The sequence below is a fragment of the Cololabis saira genome, chromosome 17 (assembly GCF_033807715.1).
Source record: "Cololabis saira isolate AMF1-May2022 chromosome 17, fColSai1.1, whole genome shotgun sequence".
Taxonomy (NCBI): domain Eukaryota; kingdom Metazoa; phylum Chordata; class Actinopteri; order Beloniformes; family Belonidae; genus Cololabis; species Cololabis saira.
Window position 1 is genome coordinate 41,369,324 of NC_084603.1, and position 23,556 is coordinate 41,392,879.

The following is a 23,556-nucleotide window of genomic DNA, read 5'->3' on the forward strand; positions in this document are numbered from 1 at the left end:
GGATAGGACGCTAGTCTATTGCTGGATACTACCCCTAGCAAAGCTAGGGGCCCATTCATTCACCTGAGGAAAGCCGAGAGTAAAGCATCTTTCCCAAGGATGCACAAAGTGACGCCAGTGCCAGGGCTCAAACCCACGACCTGAAGCCCAAACCACTAGGCCACTCCGCTCCACATGCTTTTATGATGCAAAAAAATCTTCTGGATTTCAGCCACACCACAGCACTGAGACTGTACTCATCAAAGTCTTAAATGATATTCATGTGAATAATGATGCAGGCAAATCCTCTGTTCTGGTATTACTGGATCTCAGTGCTGCATTCGACACAGTTGATCATAACATTCTTCTCAGCAGATTGGAAAAGTGGGTGTGACTTACCGGCACTGTGCTTCAATGATTCAAATCTTACTTGCATGGTAGGGCCTTTTTTGTGTCAATTGGAAACCATGAGTCTAAGAGAACCAAGATCACATGTGGGGTTCCTCAAAGGTCTATTCTCGGCCGCTTCTATTCAACATCTATATGCTACCCCTAGCTCAGATTATGGAACATCATAACATTTCCTACCATACTTATACCGATGACACACAGCTCTATATTTCAGTGTCACCACATGACTACAGTCCTCTACTCTCATTGAGTAACTGTATTCATCAAATCAATGAGTGGATGTGCCAGAACTTTCTACAGCTAAATGCAGAAAAGACAGAGGTGATCATTTTTGGCCCTAAAAATGAAAGAGAAAAGATCAGCGCTCACCTTGGCTCAAGGCTCAGCTACAAATCCAGCCAGAAATCTTGGTGTAACAGCCATCTAAAGTTTATCACTAAATCTGCCTACTACCACCTAAAAAACATTGCTAGAATTTAGGGGTTTCTGTCTAAACAAGACATGGAAAAAACATATTCATTTTCAGTAGGTTGGATTATTGCGATGGCATCTTTACAGGCCTTAAGAAATCAATCAGGCCGCTGCAGCTGATCCAGAACGCTGATCCAGAGTCCTTACAAATACTTTACACCAGGAAACTGGACCACATTACACCAGGAAACTGGACCACATTACACCAGGAAACTGGACCATATTACACCAGGAAACATCACATTACACCAGGAAACTGGATCACATTACACCAGGAAACTGGATCACATTACACCAGGAAACTGGACCATATTACACCAGGAAACATCGCATTACACCAGGAAACTGGACCATATTACACCAGGAAACTGGACCATATTACACCAGGAAACTGGACCATATTACACCAGGAAACTGGATCACATTACACCAGGAAACTGGATCACATTACACCAGGAAACTGGACCACATTACACCAGGAAACTGGACCACATTACACCAGGAAACTGGACCACATTACACCAGGAAACTGGACCACATTACACCAGGAAACTGGACCACATTACACGAGGAAACTGGATCACATTACACCAGGAAACTGGACCACATTACACCAGGAAACTGGACCACATTACACCAGGAAACTGGACCGCATTACACCAGGAAACTGGATCACATTACACCAGGAAACTGGACCACATTACACCAGGAAACTGGACCATATTACACCAGGAAACTGGACCACATTACACCAGGAAACTGGACCATATTACACCAGGAAACTGGACCACATTACACCAGGAAACTGGACCATATTACACCAGGAAACTGGACCATATTGCACCAGGAAACTGGACCATATTACACCAGGAAACTGGACCATATTACACCGGTTATGAAATCGCTCCACTGGCTTCCAGAGAGTCACAGGATAGAGTGTAAAATTTTACTGCTGGTCTACCTGAATGATCTTGGACTAAAATACAGCACGGCAGATAATGAACAGCCCAGTAGAAGTCGCCTTTTTCCGCATCTTCCAGCAATGCTTGATCTGGTCTGGCGTTCGTACAAATCCTGCTTCAACCAACTTTTCACTAACCTTTTTGTAAATCTGGCTATCCCGGTACTTTCTACCGTCTACAAATGGCAAAATGTTCATATCTTTCATTACATTTATGAAGTTATTCGTCTCCTCCTCACTCCAAAAGTGTGGTGTGGTCTTGCGTTTCGCCATGTTTAAATGACAAAACGTTCCAAATTCCTGTTCCTTTTGATGGGGAAATCCCGTGAGGCTATACATGACCAAATATTTGGGTTTTAAAAGGAGTAACCCAGGGCTCATATTCAGGTTTTTAAAAACCAGAATATGAGCAAATTCCGGTTATTCAAATGGATTATTGGTGTTTACATGGCCGTGTGCAACCTGGTTATTGCTAATATTCCGGTTAGAAAAGCGTTATTGACTGCATGTAAACGCAGTCATTGTTAAAAAGCATCAACTGCATGGACGTCATTCACCACGCAAAACAAGAAATGTGTGCCCAGTAGAGTCTTTGTTTAGTCCAAAGCTGTTCAACAATGTAGACACGGCTGAGCATCTTGCCAGCTTTATTTTGTTTTCCAAGCCATCAACACCTTCTTGTTGCAGCCGGTTGTTAACATGTCTCGTCGTCAGCTGCACCGGGCATAGAACCCTGCTTGCCGCTTCCCTTGTCAGCACAGCAGCTTTGTCAAAATTTTGTTATCAACAGTGCTGATCCCACTCCGTTTAAGAAGGAGTGCGTCAACGGATTTAAAACACTGCTGCATGTGTCATCTCCTTTTGATTCAATATTTGTGCTTTGAAATGTAGCCAGTTGTTTAATCACTCTCAGCCCTCACATCCATGGCCACGACATGCCTGTCCACCTCCACCCAGCAGTCACCGTCCTGCCATCCCTCAACAAGGCATTTTTGACCCATGTCACCTTTACAGCACACACTCCTCTCAAACCCTCAGCTGCAGCCCAGGAATAGGACGGCTTTTTTTAACTCTGGTCATCCACTCCAGGACGACGGTGCTGTGCCAAAGTACTGTTCCAGGCTCAAACGGGACGGAGATGACAACCGAATGGATGATGTGTATAATTTTGTCAAGTGATTTCACTGAAATAACACAGGAGTATCATCCTTTCCATGCTCAGCAAGTAAACCAGTGTGCTGTCAGTTGCCATCCCACCATTAAAATAACTACTGCAAAGCTTTTGTCAATCACATTCAAACTATTGACAGAAAGTACTGAGTTCACTCGGATCCGAGCAACTTCCATGGCTGTACATTGTGACAGTATTGGTCTCAAAGCTACAAGGAAACTGATCTGTGTGAAACAAATTAATGTAACATCATCACGTCGATGCCATGAGAGATCCATGAAGAGGAACAACTGCTGTTACCGTCAAGCTCAGACAAGAAGCAGAAAAACAACCGTCTTTTCTCGGAAGACCAGGGACACACTATTAAAGAATTGAACAGTGGACAGTTCCAAACCATACACAGCATACTAAGGTCATCATTAAGCAGTAAGCCCCCCAAAAATGAGGATTTTATATATATATATATATATATATATATATATATATATATATATATATATATATATATATATATATATATATATATAGGCATGTTGTCCATAGTTAACTCGCGATTAATCGCATATTAATGGCACATTTATTCACACATTTTTTGCTGTTCTAAATTACCTTAAAAGGTATTTTTTTAATGTTTTTAATACTGTTAAAGCCATGAGAAAGGGCAAATATGCTGCTTTATGCCAATGTTTATTCAACTTTCCACAAAAAAAGCTTTTGACCTGAATGTAACATTCCTTCATAAATACAAACACAATGTAATCCCCAACTTTACACTGGTAAAGACTAACTTAAGATTCCTTGTTTTTTTTAAACAATGAACCATATGCATCACAAACATTACATACAAGAAGTGCATTGGTCAGTTCAATTTCCCATGCAATTATGTCTAACCTCATATGGAGGAAAAAAATAAAAAATATCCCCTTCCCCTAAACTCCTGTTCCAGCGTCATCTATTTGCTACTAGCGTCAAAGTGAACTTGCCGTTCAAAAGTCCCTTTTCATTCTCCATCTTTCCTCGCTTTTCAGAAATGTTCACGCAGTAGTTCAGCATACTTTTCCTCAAGCTACAGGTGCCGTCGACCGCCAGAAATTATATAATGCGAATTTTTGTTTTTTATCCTGCACGATAATCGTGCGTTAAAGAAAATTTTGGTTTTAAGAGGACGTTACATTAACGCGTTAACTTTATCAGCCATAATAGATATATATAAGATATATATTTATCATAATAAAATAAATATTTATCTTGGCAAAACTACATAGTGTTCAACATATTACAATAGATCGTACAGCCAGCAAGCGGAGACAAGTAGTATGACAACAGAGTGGATAAAACAATGGAAGGAAAAGCAGCTTTAGCCTGTTTTTACTCATGTGTGCCCGCCCCAGGAGCACGACGAAGCACCAACCCAGAACTAAAACGCTGGTTTGGATGTGGATCATTTTTGCTTTGAAATGGGTTCTGGAGCAATTAGTCTGGTACAGATGTACCCTGACAGGGGAGCAAGGGTCTAAGGGAATATTGATAGAGGTTGCTGTACGGTCAAGTTACTCTACCCACTTGAAAGGGCTTACAGCGTTGCGGTTTTTTTTTTTCCAAATATTTCAAGGATGGAAAAAATACAATACATTTGTTCCTCATCTTTTTTTAGCGATTAACAAGTCAAGTAAGGCGTCTTTCATCACTGTGACAGATATAACAGCGTCCTTAGTTCTAGTAGGAACCAGATATTGAATCAGATATTCAATAAAAAAATTATTTAATATTTTATACGGTGTGATACTATTTTTGTCCAAGGCCATCAACCACTGTAACACTACAGTACCGTTAAAAGCAATAATTGATTGATTGATTTGTTTATTTCGAACACATAAGGGAAAAAAATATAACATTTTAAAACAAATTCAAAACATACAGAAAAAAACAACAAAAACGTAATACAAACAGGGAAAAAAAAAAACAGTGTCCAAAAAGGAGCAGGTAGAAGAAAAACTTATTTAACCCTGCCCCTTTATTACCTCTATTATAAAATAAACATAAATATTAATAATAAATAGCTGCTAATTTACCTATTAGGCTACAGATGTTCCCATTGGTTGAGCCTTTGCACCTAACCGGCTAACAAACAATCTTTCCTTAACATAACTCCTCAATCAAATAACTTCCCAGAATTTCATTTTTGTACTGTTTTTTAAATTGATTTATATATTTGTACATTACTTCATAATAAAAAAGTTAACACACATTTCTGATATTACAAGCAACTTTATTCCGTTCTGTACGTTTCAACTCTTCAGGAGAAAAAAAAGAAAAGAAGTATACTTAGTGACAACGGGATCAACTGTATGTGCAGAGCATGTTTAGTATCTGTGAGAATCCGAGCTAGAGACCAACAGCGGTGCAATGCTTAACTAATTGGATATGTGTATTACAATGTCGGCGGTCACAGCACCCTTATGGGGCATGAAATAACAAGCAGCTGTGTGTGTGTCAGGAGATTTCATGTGTGTGTGCTCGGTTGGTGGGTGTGTGTGCGGGAGGGGGAGCTGCTGAGAGGTTTATTAACCCAGTCCATCAAGGCAGTGTGGGATTCACACCGAGACACCGAAGGCTTAAGGATGTGAGCGCCACACAAGCAAGACAGCAAGATAGTTCCTCTCTGAAATACTAATATGGGCCCTTATTTCCAACCACAACAACTCCAACACCCCCTCCCCCACTTCTGAAGCAGAGAGCTCCACGCCAGCGCAGCCCGTTTCCAAACCCTGCGAGCTGTGGGCTTTGGTTTGACCAGCTTAGTTGTCCAACTTTGATCAAAAGCAGCCTCAAGTCGTCGCCACTCACTTTCCATGGCCATCCATTGCAGAACATTGCATGCGTGTGATAAAGATCGAGACTTTTACAGCTTCTCTCGACATAACTTTCGATACGGGTTTAAAGGCCCGTCAAACCTGTGCTGCGTTTGACTTTCATACTTGCTTTTACAAACCCAGTTTGCAACCACTGGCGTGGAGTCGACGCCTCCATCAGGAAGGCAGCGACACCGTTCACCTGCCACAACTCATACAATGTTACAACAAGCAGAGCCACAAGTTTCCACACCATTAACAAAATTATTGAGTGCATTTACATGGGAAGTTTAATTTATATTTAATTCAGAATTAAAATTAAATCCGATTTAAAATGGTTAAAAATTACCATGTAAACACCTAATTCCGAATGAAAATGGCCATTCCAAATTAAACTTAATTCCGAAGTAAGTGGCTGGTTTATTCTGATTTTAAATCCGAATAGAATAATTCCGTGATCATGTAAACACTCATTCCTCTTTAAATTAATCCCGGTCTTTCTTTCTGCTCGTTCCCTCCCCCGTCTGTCTCCATGACACTTATATTCCACGCTGGGCTGGTTTTCCTAACAAAGTTTCAAGATGGCGACACGCAGTAAACGCTGGTCAAGAGCAGAGACCATTTATTTAATAAATAGCTTGGAGGACCTGGAAATCATTAAAAGAACAGATGCCAGGAAATTGTGAGCTTTTCAAAGTTGTAGCGGCTAAGTTAGTTTTTCTTCCGGTAGTTTAACTTCCGGTCCCCCCCCTATCCAATCAGAACCTTCCCAACCCCCAGACCTGGAGAGGAATTGGAGAAAGACCATCAAACGTGTTTTCCATGTAAACCTTCGGAATTACTATTTCCATGTAAACTCAAAGGAAAATAGATTAATTCTGAATAATTAATTCCGAATTAAAAAACATCATGTAAACGTGGCCATTGTGTGTTATTTCACAGGAATAAACTTAGTTAGTTAGTATTTGGTAGAATTACCTTTAAAACCGTTTAACTTGGCTGCACTACCAGCTGCGCCACCGTGCCCCCCAAGTTTTATGTTTTATGTAAAGCTCTTTGCGTTGCATTTTTTATTTGTATGAAAAGCGCTATAAAAATAAAGATTGATTTGAGAAGATAAAGAGAGATTTCTGGTCCGTTTCTTCTGCTGCAGCTGAGTTTGTGGGTCTTCTTGCTCTCAAGCCTCTTTAGTGTCACCCACAAATTTACTATCGGCTGGAGGTCAGGGCTTTGGTAGCCACTCCAATACCTTCACTTTCTTGCCCTTAAGCCACTTTCATAAATAGAATTGGATCAGTATTACAGCTCTATTGAAGGTCTAGGTCAATACACTCAAGATCTGACATTCGCTAGTTGAAGCCAAAGACAGTAAGAACTGGAAAGCGATTTAAGATAAGAACAAGTAGTCCAACTCAAAACGGTTTTGATTCCATTTGTTTTTCTCCCAAACAAACATTTACACTCATTACCATTTCGTAGTAGACCTAGGGTTTATTTAACTGGAGTATTCCTGTAAGGCTATAGCCAACGTCTGAGACAAGATTCAGAGAGAAACAACAAGTAGCTCACAAACACAATCCTGACACGTAACTGTGCTATACGAAGGAGTAAAAATGTGCAGCCTCTCAGTGAAATCATGTTGGTTGCGTGTATCTGAATGTTTTTCAAAAAGACATTCAAAGTTCAAAGTAAATTCAAAGTATACGGGTCAATGACGTGACGCCTATATTTTCTGAAAAACTGATTTTTTTTCAATTCAAAAAAGGTTTAAATGGATATAAAAATACCATATAAATGACCTACCTGTCCCACATATGGACTCACTTGAATTTTACAAAAAATACTAGTTATTTGGGATTTTGTTGTTGTTTTAAGCGTCAAAATGTCATGTGGTGCAACCGTCCGACCAAGACTCTTGTTTTGAAAACTTTTTTTGAAATCACTCTAAATGTATTTAAATCAATCTTTTGCCTTATCTGGTATGATTTCTGAAGTGTCTTGTAGTGTATAAGATTTATACACATTTGTATTTATATTCATCATAATATACAAACAAAGTTTGACTGATGTCCATTTTATGAAATATCATGTTAAAATGTACCATCAAAAAAAACACTATTTTTGTATAATACTGAAAACTTTTTAAAAAAGATGTTAAGGAAATTAATTTATTTTAATATGGTGTGGTTGCACCACATGACCTTTTTTAAGGCTAGTGCCAATTCATCTCGACAAAAAACTAAATCTAAAATTTTTATATGAATTTATGTGTACACAACATTCTTAATGTTTTAACTACTGCAATAGATATTCTTTTTTTTATTATTTTAAAATGACCTGTTGAAAATCCTTATTCGTCATTGACCCACACGCAGATGCAAAGTGAAGGTCATGCTAACAATATTCATTCATCATCAACTCTGCCTTGCATGCAGGCTAAACTTAGAGACAAACTCATTTACACTGGAAACCTACACCAGACACCTTCACAAATTGTCAATTGTAGCCGGTATAATCAATCTTGAGAATGCTTTTCAGCCAATCAACATGTCACCAAATGCCGACCGTGAGCTTGTTTTTAGCCCTGACCTCCACCAAGGAGTTGCTGCTGAATTCAGAGGTGCTGAAACGTCCCAAACCCACTTAATACCTACTGTTTTAGAGATGATCCAAACTCAGCGGTGGGTTATTAAAACAAACTGACCTTAAAGTCCTGTAGCTCAAGAGCAAACGGCAGGCTGGGTCTCAGTTCGGGTATCTTTCCTGTGGTGAACCCCAATTACCACCTCGTAAGAATATGCTTAACAGAACATTAACCCACAATCCAAGGTTGGACAGAGAAAAACACTAAATCCTCAGTGTGCACTCAGAGCTGACAGCCCTGGAAAGGACTAGATCTGAACTGATCTCATCTAGACCACATGGGCCAAAGCTGTCAGGATATTGTCCTCCATATTTACTAGAGCTTAAGTTTCTTATACAGCCTGGGTAGTATTTTCACTCAGAAACATAACAATGAGCTCGCTAGACCCATCTAAACAAATCTTCCAAAAGAGAAACCAACAACAGCACAGATGCAAGTTACCTTTAAATCCTATGCTTCCCTGGTGAAGAGCATTCATCACTAGGCCCTGTTGAACTAACTATAGTTTTTACAGTAGTACAATTTAACATAATTCCATATTAGATTAATTATGTCTGTTTCACCTGCTGTCATAAGTCTCCTGGCAAATTAGCTTTGCATCTTTAAAAATATCTGTAAAAAAGACACTGATGGGACGTAGCATAAATTGAGCATAAAAAAGTTGTGAGTGGGTGTTTGTAATCTATTTCAAGAGGTCTCAAAGTCAAGAGCCACAAAGTCAGGAGGCCATCGGACACACTGATCAGGTAGATGAACCACATTCTTTATCAGGTGGTCTTGATTAGGGGTGTAACGATACACTAATCTCACCATACACCATAATACGATATTATAGCAGTATTTTTTTAACAACCTTGAATGAGGAACATATGACTGGAAAAAATGGTCTTTTATTTGAAAGACACAAAATACAAAACAATGCTGTGCATTTGCCCTATTGTTACAGTTTGTAATGCTTTATAACTGTTTAAGTTTTAAAGAGAAAGCCAGGCCAACCATTTTCCACAAACTGAACTAAAAGTAAATGTCAGGTTTGCATTATGATCTTCAGTTTATACAAGTACAAATATTTTGCCACAAACTGAATAGTTTTTCTCATGTATGATTTGACTTTTTTCTTTTCCAGAAATGTAACAACTAAAATTAAATAAATAAATAATAGTAAATAAATACATACAATTTTACATCATAAAAAAGATTGATTCATGCTCACCTTATAAGTGTAAGAGGAGATTTATTTTTGTTAAGAAGGTTATTTTGGTAATTCAGGGTTGATTATTTTATAAATATATTCTTTATATTCTGATGTAAATCAGGGACTATAATGACACTAGTCAGTTTATCTGTAGTGATTAGTGTGTTTTAGATTGGGCGGAGTGATACGCCACAGTACGGCACTAGGTGCTGTGTTGATGTTCTAAAATCCTACACTGTTGAGGGACATTAAAGTACACTGGAACTCAGCAGAAGTTGTCCCCGTGTTTATCCTACTCACGACCCCAAAAAGGTTTAATTTAATAAGGTAAGGCTTAACTCTACACCAGCCTTACATCAGTAAAAGTTCAGAGCTCAAAACCCTGCAAGAGTCCCGTGATCGGGACCAAAACGGGACTAGTTTCTTCTGAGCGGAGGAAGATTTTGGTCCGCGGGTCGAGGCGCGGTCGGATTCGTGGTCAGATGCACGTTACTAGTCAACACAATAGATTAATATTAATAATCCAATATCGCACTACAGTTTGTCACCTCCACGACACGTATTGTGATGTTTTTGTATCGCGAAATTTCGTGGCACGATATATTGTTCCAGCCCTAGTCTTGATTGACATGCAGTTTGCAGTATAGCAGCACGACCCTGCAGTGGCGGAGAGCCACTATTTGGCAAATACCATTTTCTGTGAATGGGAAAAACACTATTGTGTATTAAAAAAACAGTGTTTTTGTTGTTTGTTTGGCCTCAGCCCAGCCCACCTCGTCGCCTCTTCCTTCTACTTTGTGGAGCTCGTGGGGTCTAGTTTGTTTTGTTCACATCTTATGCACTCTTCTCGTCAGCAAATCAAGATCCTGTGCCGCACCTTGGACCCTCCGTTCCATCCAACCCTTAAGCTCCCTCCGTGCCGGAGCTCACCCCTCCACCCAGCACATACCCCTGCCAGGATGATTAATAGGCCTCTGCTGGGAGTCTCTGTGCACTCAGCACATTGTTGATGCCTCTGAAACAGGACAACAGTTGCATCCCCTCTTCACACGGGGCCTAAGCCCTTCCTGTCAGTCCCCGGTTAGAAGACTGTTAACTGGCCAGATTTACAGCTACTAACCAGCACTAGGTGGCAGCCTGTCTGGAGAGAGGGACTGGCTACGATTAATCACAGCCATTCGTATGGGGACTTCTGGAACTGGCAGGCCAAATGCTTGTCATTGTAAAACACCTACATAATCCATGGTATCTCCCATCTATCAATCAATCAATCAATCAATCAATCCCAACCACGCATCAATGAGGCTAGTGTTATCTGGCAATGGGACTTTTAGCTAAAGGGGTTGGAGATGAATTTTCTTCTCAGAAGTCAGACAACACCATCATCAGAAGAATTAATAAAAAGGAAGATTCAAATGATTTAAAATACAGAGTCAAACAACTTAGATAAAATATCTCTAAAAGTAGAAAACTTTGATCATCAGATGAACAGTAAAAATATAATAGAATATAATAGAATAGAATTACATTACAGTACAACGAAATTGGATGCAATCTCCTTTAAGGTGCATGGTTTAAAAAAATATACAAGACTGTCTGAAAATTAGAATATTGTGATAAAGTTCTTTATTTTCTGTAATGCAATTAAAAAAACAAAAATGTCATACATTCTGGATTCATTACAAATCAACTGAAATATTGCAAGCCTTTTATTATTTTAATATTGCTGATTAGCGCTTATAGTTTAAGATTAAGATTCCCAGAATATTCTAATTTTTTGAGATAGGATATTTGAATTTTCTTAAACTGTAAGCCATGATCAGCAATATTAAAATAATAAAAGGCTTGCAATATTTCAGTTGATTTGTAATGAATCCAGAATGTATGACATTTTTGTTTTTGTAATTGCATTACAGAAAATCACAATATTCTAATTTTCTGAGACAGTCCTGTAGATAAAAAATCTCTAAAAGTAGAAAACTGATGAACAGTAAAAATATAATGTAAAAGTAAGATGAAAAACAACCGTTTTAACCATGCCATTATTAATTATTTTTGCTGCCAAAAATACAGATGAATCCTGTAGGCAATACAAGTTCCACCTTACTGGTTCCACAAGATATTAGAAGGGAAGCTGCAGTCGATGGCTGATAATTAGGAAGGAACTGATCACGAACGTGAACGCGGCTCAAGAGCATATTGGTGTATGTTAACACAATGCCAAGAGGGAACAACGTAAGCAATGGTTTGAGAAGCAATTGTTGCAGAACATCAATCTGGAAAGGGTTAGTTCAGTGGAAAGTGAAAAAAATAATCCAGTGCAGCTGTCAATCTTCCCAGTCTATGACAGCATCATTAGAAGAGGACCGCCAAGGATTGTTGGGAGGGTTGCCAGGAGAAAGTCTCTTCTGTCTAAACCAAAGCATGGAAGCACAACTGGGGTTCACAAAGCTGCATCTCAACAAACCAGAAGACTTCTGGAACAAGATCCTCCGGACAAATGAGACAAAAGTGGAGTTGTTTGGTCCTGATCCCCAGAATTATGTTTGGTGAAAACAAAACCCAGCAGAAAGGCCTGGTACCCCCCCGTCAAGCACGGTGGCCAAGGGGTGATGATTGGAGGTTGTTTTGAAGCCTGGCAGTCTTTGAGTTTACCACAAACTCCTTTATACCAGATAATCGTAGAGACAAATGAGGACATTTAGACATCAACCTCATTAAAAATGTCATTGAACTAAAGAAACACTAGAGAAAATGGGCATCTAGAAGTAAGTGAAACTTAGAAACATTACCTCACGTTATTAGTGTTAAAATTAATCTACAAGTAATTTATTCATGAAAAATAGTATTACATACTTTTTTTTTTCCTCCACAGACCAAAGCAAAAACATAAGATTAAAATAGTGCGTTCTAAGCAGCACAAGACAGAAACACAACCTACTGTACATGTCAAACTATGTAAGGAACATTCAGTATTTGATTCTCTGTACTTCAAAACACAAAGGAAAGGTAATCATTTTGATTAATCACCAGTGGAAATAATTGCTGGTTGCAGCACCACTACAGGACTGTCTCAGAAAATGTGAATATTGTGATAAAAGTTCTTTATTTTCTGTAATGCAATTAAAAAAACTAAAATGTCATACATTCTGGATTCATTACAAATAAACTGAAATATTGCCTTTTATTATTTTAATATTGCTGATTAAGATTAAGATTCCCAGAATATTCAAATTTTTTGAGATAGGATATTTGAGTTTTCTTAAGCTGTAAGTCCTGTATACTCATCACACAGTTAAGGGTGTCATTTTTGGTGCAGTAGCTACAAAAAACTTCTGAAAAGACATAAAATTGAATAATGCCGCCGGTGTCTTCTTTCTTTTTATTTTTTTGGGCTCGTGCCATAAAAATAACAATGACAGCAGGAATGGGAATCTAACTTGTGATCTGAAGCTGGAAGCCAGGAGACACTGGGGCCTCAGGGAAGGCATGCTGAGCATGGCCACGAGGCCCAGGCCATCGTTATGAACGGCCCAATGAGTAAACATTTCTGAATAAGTGGCTAAACGACATGAATTATGTCCCCTCCTCAGTATTTCTCAGCTGCCTGCTGCTGCTTGAACGGGGAGTGATATATGTGTAAAGATCGGATGGCAGGGGAGGGGGGGAAGGAGGGGAGGAAGGGGCAACAACTACAGGCCCGATAGTTGGACTGCAACCCCCCCAGAGGACTGCTGGTGTCGGCCAGACCACAGCTGGGACTGACACGGTCCCCACACATGCACGCACACACACATACATATACACACACACACACACACACACACACACACACACACACACTCACACTTGACCTTGAGACAAAGGCGGGACAGCATGGGCCTATTCTTACTGCATGATCGACAGGAAGGAAGAATTAGAAAGCTGTCCCCAATATATGAATGAGATTCTTTAACCCTTGTGCTGTCTTTGGGTCAGGGAAGAAGGAAGGGAAGAAGGGAGGAAAGACGGAAGGAAGGAAGGAAGGAAGGAAGGAAGGAAGGAAGGAAGGAAGGAAGGAAGGAAGGAAGGAAGGAAGGAAGAAAAGGAGGAAGAATGGAAGGAAGGAAGGAAGGAAGGAAGGAAGGAAGGAAGGAAGGAAGGAAGGAAGGAAGGAAGGAAGGAAGGAAGGAAGGAAGGAAGGAAGGAAGGAAGGAGAGAGCAGGAGGACAGAAGGACAGGAGAATTTGGTCATTTTGACCCAAAGACAGTACAAGAAAATATCAAAAAGACAAAAAAAAAACATATGAATGAGCAATCATGCTGGGGGAAACATCCTGCAAGGCTGACATGCTTGGATTCAAAGTGCTTGATTAAAAAGGATCATTTTTGCCATAATTCTACAATTCGATTGCCAAATTAGCACTGCTTTGTGCTCCGCATTTGGGAAAAGTAGCATAATTATTGTAAAGGTCAGCTGGAGAGTAATCAAATCATCCTCCAGCGTGCTCCGTCGGCAGATCCACCACCACTCCTTGATGTCTGCCACCGGCGCGGCGCTGTTGATTCCAGTCAATTAGAGGTGTGCTTGTGAATTTCGTTAGTGTGTGGATAAAAAGGAAAAAGCTGTCAGTCAAAAGGCCATTCTGGCTATGTACCTAGGGAGCTGCGAGGGGCTCTAAACCTGTATTTGTATGAATAAAAATGAAGGGATTTAAGAGCAGACTGTTTCTTCTGCAGATTTGTCAAAAAGCTGACCTCCGCTGCGGCAGAGGGGTTGATGAGAGGATGGTGAAAGGAATGAATTGAAGATTTGAGATGCTGAGCCTCAGTGGCGTCGGAATAGAAAAAAGGGGGAAAACTGGTGAAAACGAGAGAAAATTAAATATTTCAAGAATTAAATACTGTTCCATATATAGTTTGTATCCTCAGGTGTGGTCAAAAAAATATAAAATATTTATAAAAGACAGATTTATTTTGATTTTTACAAATATCTTGTATCTTATAAATAAGATACAATCTTACCAGACTGAGGTCAAGTAAAACACCTAATCTCTGTTCACTTAAAAAAAAAAAAACAATTTACATGTTAAAACAAAATATGCAGTGTTCTGCAAGAGTACTAGACACGTATAAAGAAATTCCGTACGGAAACATAGCTTTTAAATTGTTACATTTGCTTATTTTATGAATTTACAATATGCAAAGTGAATGTGCAGAAGAAAATTCTGAATTAAATCAATATTTTCTGTGATTGAACACCCTTTACTTTCAAGACGTCATCAGTTCTTGTAGATGCAGAGAGGTTTTGGAAAGAACTCAGCAGGTAGGTTGTTGTTAACGTGGAGGACTAACCACAGGTGGACATATACCACCCCAAAACTTTCCCTCACCACAAAACCCCTAATGAGCTCTTTGGAGGCCAAACAATCTTCCAGTATTACTGACGGTAGTTCCTACGGCACTGACTCCATGCTTGGGGCAATCATCCGGGTTTCAATAAGTTTGCCTCCCTGATGGCATTGCATGATAGTTAAGAATCTGCCTGTAAACCTCAGCAATGAGGACACCCTTATAGAGGGTCTGCATTGACGTCACTTCCCCACTGGAACAGCCCCCCTTACTCACACTGAGTGGCAAAACATCAGCAAAAACGGCTGCAACTAGGGGAGAATTTGGTACAGTTACCAAGAACCAGTGGTCCAAGGACATTAATATTTGGTACGGTTACCAAGAACCAGTGATCCATGGACATTAATATTTGGTATAGTTACCAAGAACCAGTGGTCCATGGACATTAATATTTGGTACAGTTACCCCAAGAACCAGTGGTCCATGGACAATAATATTTGGTACAGTTACCCCAAGAACCAGTGGTCCATGGACATTAATATTTGGTACAGTTACCAAGAACCAGTGAACCATGGACATTAATATTTGGTACAGTTACCAAGAACCAGTGGTCCATGGACATTAATATTTGGTACAGTTACCCCAAGAACCAGTGGTCCATGGACATTAATATTTGGTACAGTTACCAAGAACCAGTGGTCCATGGACATTAATATTTGGTACAGTTACCCCCAGAACAAGTGGTCCATGGACATTAATATTTGGTACAGTTACCAAGAACCAGTGGTCCATGGACATTAATATTTGGTACAGTTACCCCAAGAACCAGTGGTCCAAGGACATTAATATTTGGTATAGTTACCAAGAACCAGTGGTCCATGGACATTAATATTTGGCCACGAATCCAGTTTCCTGATATTTATATGTACTTAATTTCTACACCGGGGAAATACACGAAGCAAAGCTTGAAGGCTTACAAAAGTCTTGACGCTTGGTCCTACTTCAAGGCAGGATTTGTGTGGCTTGGTCCAACTACATGTCAATCAATGTGTCCAATGCGACAGCGTTATCCAGTCTAAATTACATGACATTTTACATTGAGCAGAGGATTTTAAGCTTTTATCAGTCCATCCATCCATCCATCCATCCATCCATCCATCCATCCATCCATCCATCGTCCGCCGCTTTATCCGTTCCCTGGTCGCGGGGGCAGCAGCCTCAGCAGAGATGCCCAGACTTCCTTCACCCCAGACACTTCCTCCAGCTCCTCCGGGGGGAGTCCGAGGCGTTCCCAGGCCGGCTGAGAGACATCGTCTCTCCAGCGTGTCCTGGGTCTGCCCCGGGGTCTCCTCCCGGTGGGACATGCCTGGAACACCTCCCTAGGGAGGCGTCCAGGAGGCATCCGGTACAGATGCCCAAGCCACCTCAGCTGACTCCTCTCAATGTGAAGGAGCAGCGGCTTTTATCAGTCACAAGAGAAATACAATCAAGCACAGTCACGTAGTAGATCACAAAGTAGGTGCAGACAAGACAGTGTTTGAAATAAACACATCTTTACGTTCAACAAAACAGCAGAAGTTTCAGTCCACAGCTCTATAAGAGGGGGAGTAATATGTCTGTATGAAATCACCAGTAATCTAAAAGTACAATTTATGCTTCTATGCTGCAACTACACACGCAGCCTACTTACAGAACCTATGTCATAGTTGGCTTTACACTTGTTTGTTGATGTGTACTGTATGTGGCAGTCTATCACTACACCATCAAACACTGGATGGCTACACAGGTTTTTATCTTTCATGCTACATGTTGCAGTGGCGAGCTCTTTTTGTTTACTTCCTGTATGTATCTAAGGGTGCTCTCAGACCTGTGACCCGTTTGTTTTGGTCAGATTCAGGGGCTAAATCGATACAGTTGTTTCGTCTTTCGTTTGTGGCGTTTGTGTTCACAAGGCAACCGTCTGTAGCAGTTCAAAGCTGTTAACAAATGCCATGAACCAACTGTTCTCTCATTGGTCAGAAATGAACGCGGAAGGAGTTTCCTCTTCCGTACCCCGGGAAAAACAACAATGGTTATGAGTGAGTTGTGTGGGTTGCTGTGCGGATTCTGTTCTCACTGCAAACGAACCGCTCCAGGTCTGGAATGGCAGCGAGCCGAGACCACCTCTCCTAGGAGACCTCGGCTCGCTTGTTTTGTCCCGGATCCGAGCGCGATTGCTGTGTTCACATGTACCAAACCAACCGATCTTTAGGGGGAAACGCTCCCTGTTTCGAAACAACCGCTCTAAACGGGACAGGTGTGAAAGCACCCTAAGACGTGGCAATGCACGGAGCAGGTTTTATGAGAGGTAGACCTTATGTTTAATACCAGACATTAAAGCAATCTACCAGGTTTGTTAATGACAAGAGCAGAAGTAGTAAACGGATGTACGTAGCAGAAAAAAAACAATGCTACCAATCAGAGCAGTCACATTTGCCGTTGTTCGCGGTGACCTGATTTGTAGTGACATATCTGGCGAGGTGAACGTCAGGCTACGACATTGTTTTCTGTGAAGGGTCTCCAACTACGGCGTACACCTACTCACCACCCACTTACCACCTTTTTCCCAGCATTCCATCACAAAAAGAAACAAGTAACTTTGTTTTTTCCTTTTCTTTCTCCCATTTTTTTTTCAACATTTTGTTTTCCCTTATTTCTGGAAACTAAAAAACTTTTTTTTCTTTTCTACTTTTTCTAAATTTTGAACAGAATGTACTGTGTTTTACGAACTTGAGAAGTATCCCTGTAGCACACAAAAACATCACCGTCTCTGTTTTTTTGCAAGTCAGTCCACATGTCCAGACAGATGCTGGCCACAGAGTTGTGGAAAGCACTCAATTATACGGCGCTAATGAGGTTAGGGATGGGGCATTAGACATCAGGCTCAATCCAAACCATGCCGTTTAAATCAGAGAGAAGACTCCCACTTCCTGAGACTGATTTGCTTGGCTGACTGAGCAAGGTGGAGCTGAGGCATTACAACACATGGTCCATCACTGCCCCTTCCACCACTGTGCTGCCATTGTTCAGCTCACCAGAAAGAACTGCATACAGTTTTTTTTTCCTGCTTTAAGAAAAGAGAGACAACACTTCCTTTCCCAGAACAATTCATCTCTCTGCTTGACAAGACTCCCTGCTATATTTACCCAACTAAAATTGCAGATGATATACTTCCAGCTGCAACACTCTCCACCTCCATGGCACATGGTCCTGTCAATCACACCAGTTTCATTAGAACAAAAGCGCAGAAGTACTGAAGTCCTCAAACAGATGGGGCGAGCTAAAGAAAAAGATGGAAAAAAAGAGAGGAGCTGAGAAACCTTGTGGGGACCAATTCATACTTCCGTTGCTGGTTGGCTGCTGTTAGAGGGAGCAGAGATACACAGCTGAATGAATGAAATTACTGAGCTTTCATTAAGCAGACAGCTGGGCCACTGCGAAGGCTCAAGGCAGCAGCAAAATACAGCCCACCTGTAAGACTTTCCACCAAAATAGCCTGTGTATGTATGGAAGGCACAGCTAGAGAGATCTATTAGGCTCTTATTCTACTGGAAAACAAAACAAATTGATAAGCTCAAGACCAGATTGTAGCTCTGCTGTGGTTATTTGTCTATCAGGCCACAGACGCAGCCTCTGAAAAGCTGGATGCACAGGAGATTTTTATGCTCAAGGATGGAACAACGCCTTCAAAAGTCATTGACATGAGCTTGTTATTGCATGCAAATGTCCAAAGGGGTATAAATGTTTAACTTCCACTCTGGTCAAGTACAGTAACAGGACCAAGGATATAAGAGGAGAGCATGTTTCTGGTGATTCACTGGGGGGAGAGAATCATCTATAGGCAAAGAAAAAAGTTGGGTTAACCAGCATAGTGAATTCCTCGTCAGCCAGCAGCGCCTGTCCATCTCAGGGGCAGAGGCATTCCCTGGTGGAGGACCGGAGCGGTGGGGGCGTACTTCACGGCTCCATGTGTTGCATCTTTCCCATTGCTCACATCTTCTACAAGAGGAACTGTTGGCCTTTGGGAGCTGCCAGGACTCTCATCGCAAAGGCATGCAAGATTGCCCTGAGAGCCAGCATGGTTCTCTCAGAGGAGAAGAGGGGCTTACAAACAGCACCACTCTATAGACACTCCAGTTAGGAGGTGATCACTTACCATTCTCACTGACTGTGTGGTCACATTAAAGAAAGTCTTAAGAATTATGTCTAAAACAGATCAACTGAGGAAGAACTGCAATACTAAAGCCAATGGAATCACATAGTTGTAGATACTTGTGCTGTGTTATCAGACATAAACTAAATCAGGATTCTATTATTCCCTTAAAATCATACCAAAAGGGCACTACAGCATCAGAAGCTAAAAATCAAAACCAACTTCAGGGTTGTGAGAGACATAATGACTTTGAGATTAGCCCGTCAAGAGTCAGTGTACCCTACACACAATTATTTGTCTTTTAAGTGTATTTCATTGATTTCTTTGGTTGCATGGGCCTAAAGGCAGGTAAATATTAACAAAATTCGTATGTAGGGTTGAGATACATTTACATAGGTTTAATGTCAGGTTCATCTTTAAACCTCAGCTAGAATAGTGACGGAGCAATTAGGCCACTGTGAAAAACAATATTCAACAATGATACTGATGTTTTCGTATCTCACATAGGCAAACGCATAACTCTGGAGAGATTAAGGATATATCCACATGAACACGAGATGCTTATCAATTCAAAAACGTTCATAAAGACAGAGATGAGTCAGTAAATGTGTGTCCACATGAATGTACTCATGTGAAATCCATGCCAGGCCTGTTAGTGGCGCTGTGATGGAAACAAGCAGAAACAAGTGGCAACGCATTGGGCATGCACACTTGCGCAGAAATCTGTAAACAGAGAAAATGGTGGCAAGTACAAGTGACGTGTAGTGGAAAGTAGAGATGAACCGACCTATCGTGCCCCTACTGGTTATGATCGGAGTTCTGAAAATGGTTCAAAGCGGGCCGATCAGATGACGTTTACAACACCAAACCACCAACAGGGATGCGTTCCCATATCTCAGACCGAGACCGAAGGGGGCGTGGCCGTCTCTACAAAACATCAACACTGAAAAGGCGTGGCCGGTATGGGAGTTTCACAATGTCCGAAAAGGACAACAAATTTGCAGTTTGCAAGGAGTGTCCAAAGGAGGATCCATGAAGAGGAGAGTTACAAAAGAATTTCAACACAACGAACCTGATAAGACAATTGAACGTTCCTTACATCAAGGACTATATTAAGAAAAAGAAAAGGGGCGTGCAGCAACGCTGCTAACTCACCTGTAACAGAGACCTAAAAACAACAGCAACAGCAGCAAGAAAAATAAAGAACTACAGCGCGAACTGGGGAGTCACGTGAGGAAGACCTGGGAAATGGCAGCGTCTTAGATAAGCTCCTGTCCTCCACCGACAACTAATTACAATTAACTTAAATACACTCTCCGTGGAAGTTTGATTCATGTCGTAAGTAGTTCTAACATCCTCCCCTTATGGGAAAAAGTTATAGATTATGTGACCAAATCATTAAATATTGAACTTCCCAGATCACCAACACTATGTCTCCTTGGAGACAGAACTGTGGGACCTCTGTTGAACAAATATAGTTTTAGAATATTAAAAACTGGCCTAATAACATGTGCACGGACTATTCTGGGGTGTTGGAGGGAACTCCAAGCTCCAACACTGAGTTTGTGGAAAACACAGATGGAGAGAGTGGCGTGTGAGAAGAAGCTGGGGAGATTAAGTTGTGAAAATTATATGATAAAAGAAAAATTTAATACTTTTGGTCGACAGACGTGTTCACTTACCTGCCTTTACCTATTTACTTACCTGCCTGTCTTAATTTTAGTTCATTTATTTTCATATTTTCCATATTAATTTTTGTATTTTTTACTATTATTGCTATTTTTGACCTCCATGTTGTCTGTTGTATTGGATGTTCGTTTTGTATGTTGCAATAATGAAAAAATAATGAAAACTTTGAATTACAAAAAAGAAAAAAAAAAGACAGCGCAAACTGTAGTTGAGAGTAAGAAAGCAAATAGTAAATCCAGGGTACAAAGTACTTTGTGCTGTGATTGGGAAAAAACATCCCAGTGTTATTTTTGAATGTATTGTAATTGATCTGCTTTGAGTTATGTGAAAGGGGGATTTTGGACGGTTGCAGATCTTTTCAGAGGCAAACCGTTCATCACATACACGTGCCTTTGGACTGTAGAAAATCTAATTCAATGGCAGAAATTCCTGCTACAAACACTGCTGTTTCAACGTAAGCAGCAACTGTGCAGATAGCAGCCCAAACAGAAGAGAGGAACCAATCAAAAGACGGTGAATAAATCACCAGGGCAGTCATACAGCTTGAGTTATACACAGTAATATGAATGATGTTCTTATTGATTTGTAATCTCTTACCTTTTCTTTTTAATATCTATATTTGTTTTTCTATTTTTTTTGGTTGAGTGGATATATTTCAAATGAAACCAGATGACTTCCTAAGCTGAACGTTGCTGAATGAGTCTTTGTGAAAGCCGTAATTCAAGCAGCTGTGTGAACATTTAAGCAGATCTCTATGGGCTCAAATTAAAGCCATAAATATTTTGTATCTGTAAATAAACTTTGTACTTGTAAAAAATTTTGTGCGTGTGCAAAAAATATTTGTACTTGCAAAAAATATTTGTACTTGCAAAAAATATTTTGTGCATGTGCAAAAAATATTTTTGTAGCTGTGGAATTAACTCATTTGTGTGCAACATTGGATATACAAAGCTACAAACTTTTTTTACAACTACGAATTATGGCACTGTTTTGACGTGCCAATAATAAGAGCCAATCAGCGATCTTTGGCACGGGTTTCAAAGCGTTTCTGGAGAGCCAATCAGCACATTGCATCGCCTACTGACGTCGCCGCCATATTGGATGTGGCAAGACTGCGCTGCAAACTAATACAAGTAAATGGACTTATTTTCATAAAGCGCCTTTCTACAAAGAAATTTAAATATATTATAGATCACATAGATCTCACCACTCCAAAAGAATACCGTGCCTCTTCCAGCTCAACATACCTTTTATGCTGTTGAGTATTTCCTTGAGATGGCCAAAGCTGTTGAGTAAGGGGTCCTGTTCTTCGTCCTGGAAGGAGACACACAAAATACTGAGAACATGAAGACTGCAAAGGAAGACAATTCAATTTTATTTATGTAGCATCTATTACAAAACAAGTCGTCTCCAGGCTCTTTCTAGAGACACAGAGCTTGACCTGGAACAATTATTACATAAACAATGCCAGGTAAACACTCCTCTAGACACACCAGAGATCTTTGTCAAGCACAGTATGCGTTGCTGCATTCCACGCTGACACTTAACTCGGTTCTAACCAGTAAATACAACTTACCAGTGAAGTATGAGTATTCCATCTAGAGTTCCTCTTTATAGCTCCAACAACAGTGGAAATTTCCCCTTGGACAATGTAGATTCTCCTGTCTACCATGCTGCCTGTCTGAAGAAAGAAAGACAATCACAGAAGATTAGGGCTGCAAAATACAATTAGTTTGGTAATCAAGTAATCTAACAATTATTTTATATGTTGCTGTGGAACAACTGCAATTCTCTCGTTTCAATGGCTTGTTCGTGCAACAAAACCATACTATGAAAGTTCAATTCAAACATGTTCCCAATATGATTTGCTCAGTTGAATCGCAACCTAAACCCAGTTGCTCTTTTGTGTCATTTTCAATGTGACAAATGTACCAGAGTGGAAAAAACTACTTAACGGGCAACCTACAGTGAGGCAAAAAAGTATTTAGTCAGACATCAGTTGTGCAAGTTCTCCCACTTAAAAAGATGAGTGGGGTCTGTAATTTTCATCACAGGTATATCTTAAAGCAGCACAATGTAACTTTCAAAAAAAATCCAGAAAAATCACATTGTCTGATTTTTAAAGAATGTATTTGCAAATTATAGTGGAAAATAAGTATTTGGTCAATTACAAAAGTTAATCTCAGTACTTATGTTATATACCCATTGTTGACAATGACAGAGGTCAAATGTTTTCTGTGAGTCTTCACAAGGTTTCCCTCGCCGTTGCTGGTATTTTGGTCCAGTCCTCCATGATCTCCTCTAGAGCAGTGATTGGTCCGTTCCTCCATGATCTCCTCTAGAGCAGTGATTGGTCCGTTCCTCCATGCAGATCTCCTCTAGAGCAGTGATTGGTCCGTTCCTCCATGATCTCCTCTAGAGCAGTGATTGGTCCGTTCCTCCATGCAGATCTCCTCTAGAGCAGTGATTGGTCCGTTCCTCCATGCAGATCTCCTCTAGAGCAGTGATTGGTCCGTTCCTCCATGCAGATCTCCTCTAGAGCAGTGATTGGTCTGTTCCTCCATGATCTCCTCTAGAGCAGTGATTGGTCCGTTCCTCCATGCAGATCTCCTCTAGAGCAGTGATGTTTTGGGGCTGTCGCTGGGCAACACGGACTTTCA

General features: G+C 40.4%; 1 protein-coding gene across 2 annotated transcripts in view; it reads right to left on the reverse strand.

The window, feature by feature from the left end:
• gbf1 (golgi brefeldin A resistant guanine nucleotide exchange factor 1) overlaps positions 1-23,556 on the reverse strand; it is a 168,245-nt gene that overhangs the window by 134,084 nt on the left and 10,605 nt on the right. For both annotated transcript variants that reach the window (XM_061745784.1, XM_061745783.1), the window contains exons 2-3: positions 22,473-22,577; positions 22,144-22,210 (exon numbers count right to left, since the gene is read on the reverse strand). In XM_061745784.1, the coding sequence (XP_061601768.1) occupies positions 22,144-22,210; positions 22,473-22,568 (163 nt within the window). In that variant the 5' untranslated portion in view covers positions 22,569-22,577. The remainder of the gene's footprint in view (positions 1-22,143; positions 22,211-22,472; positions 22,578-23,556) is intronic.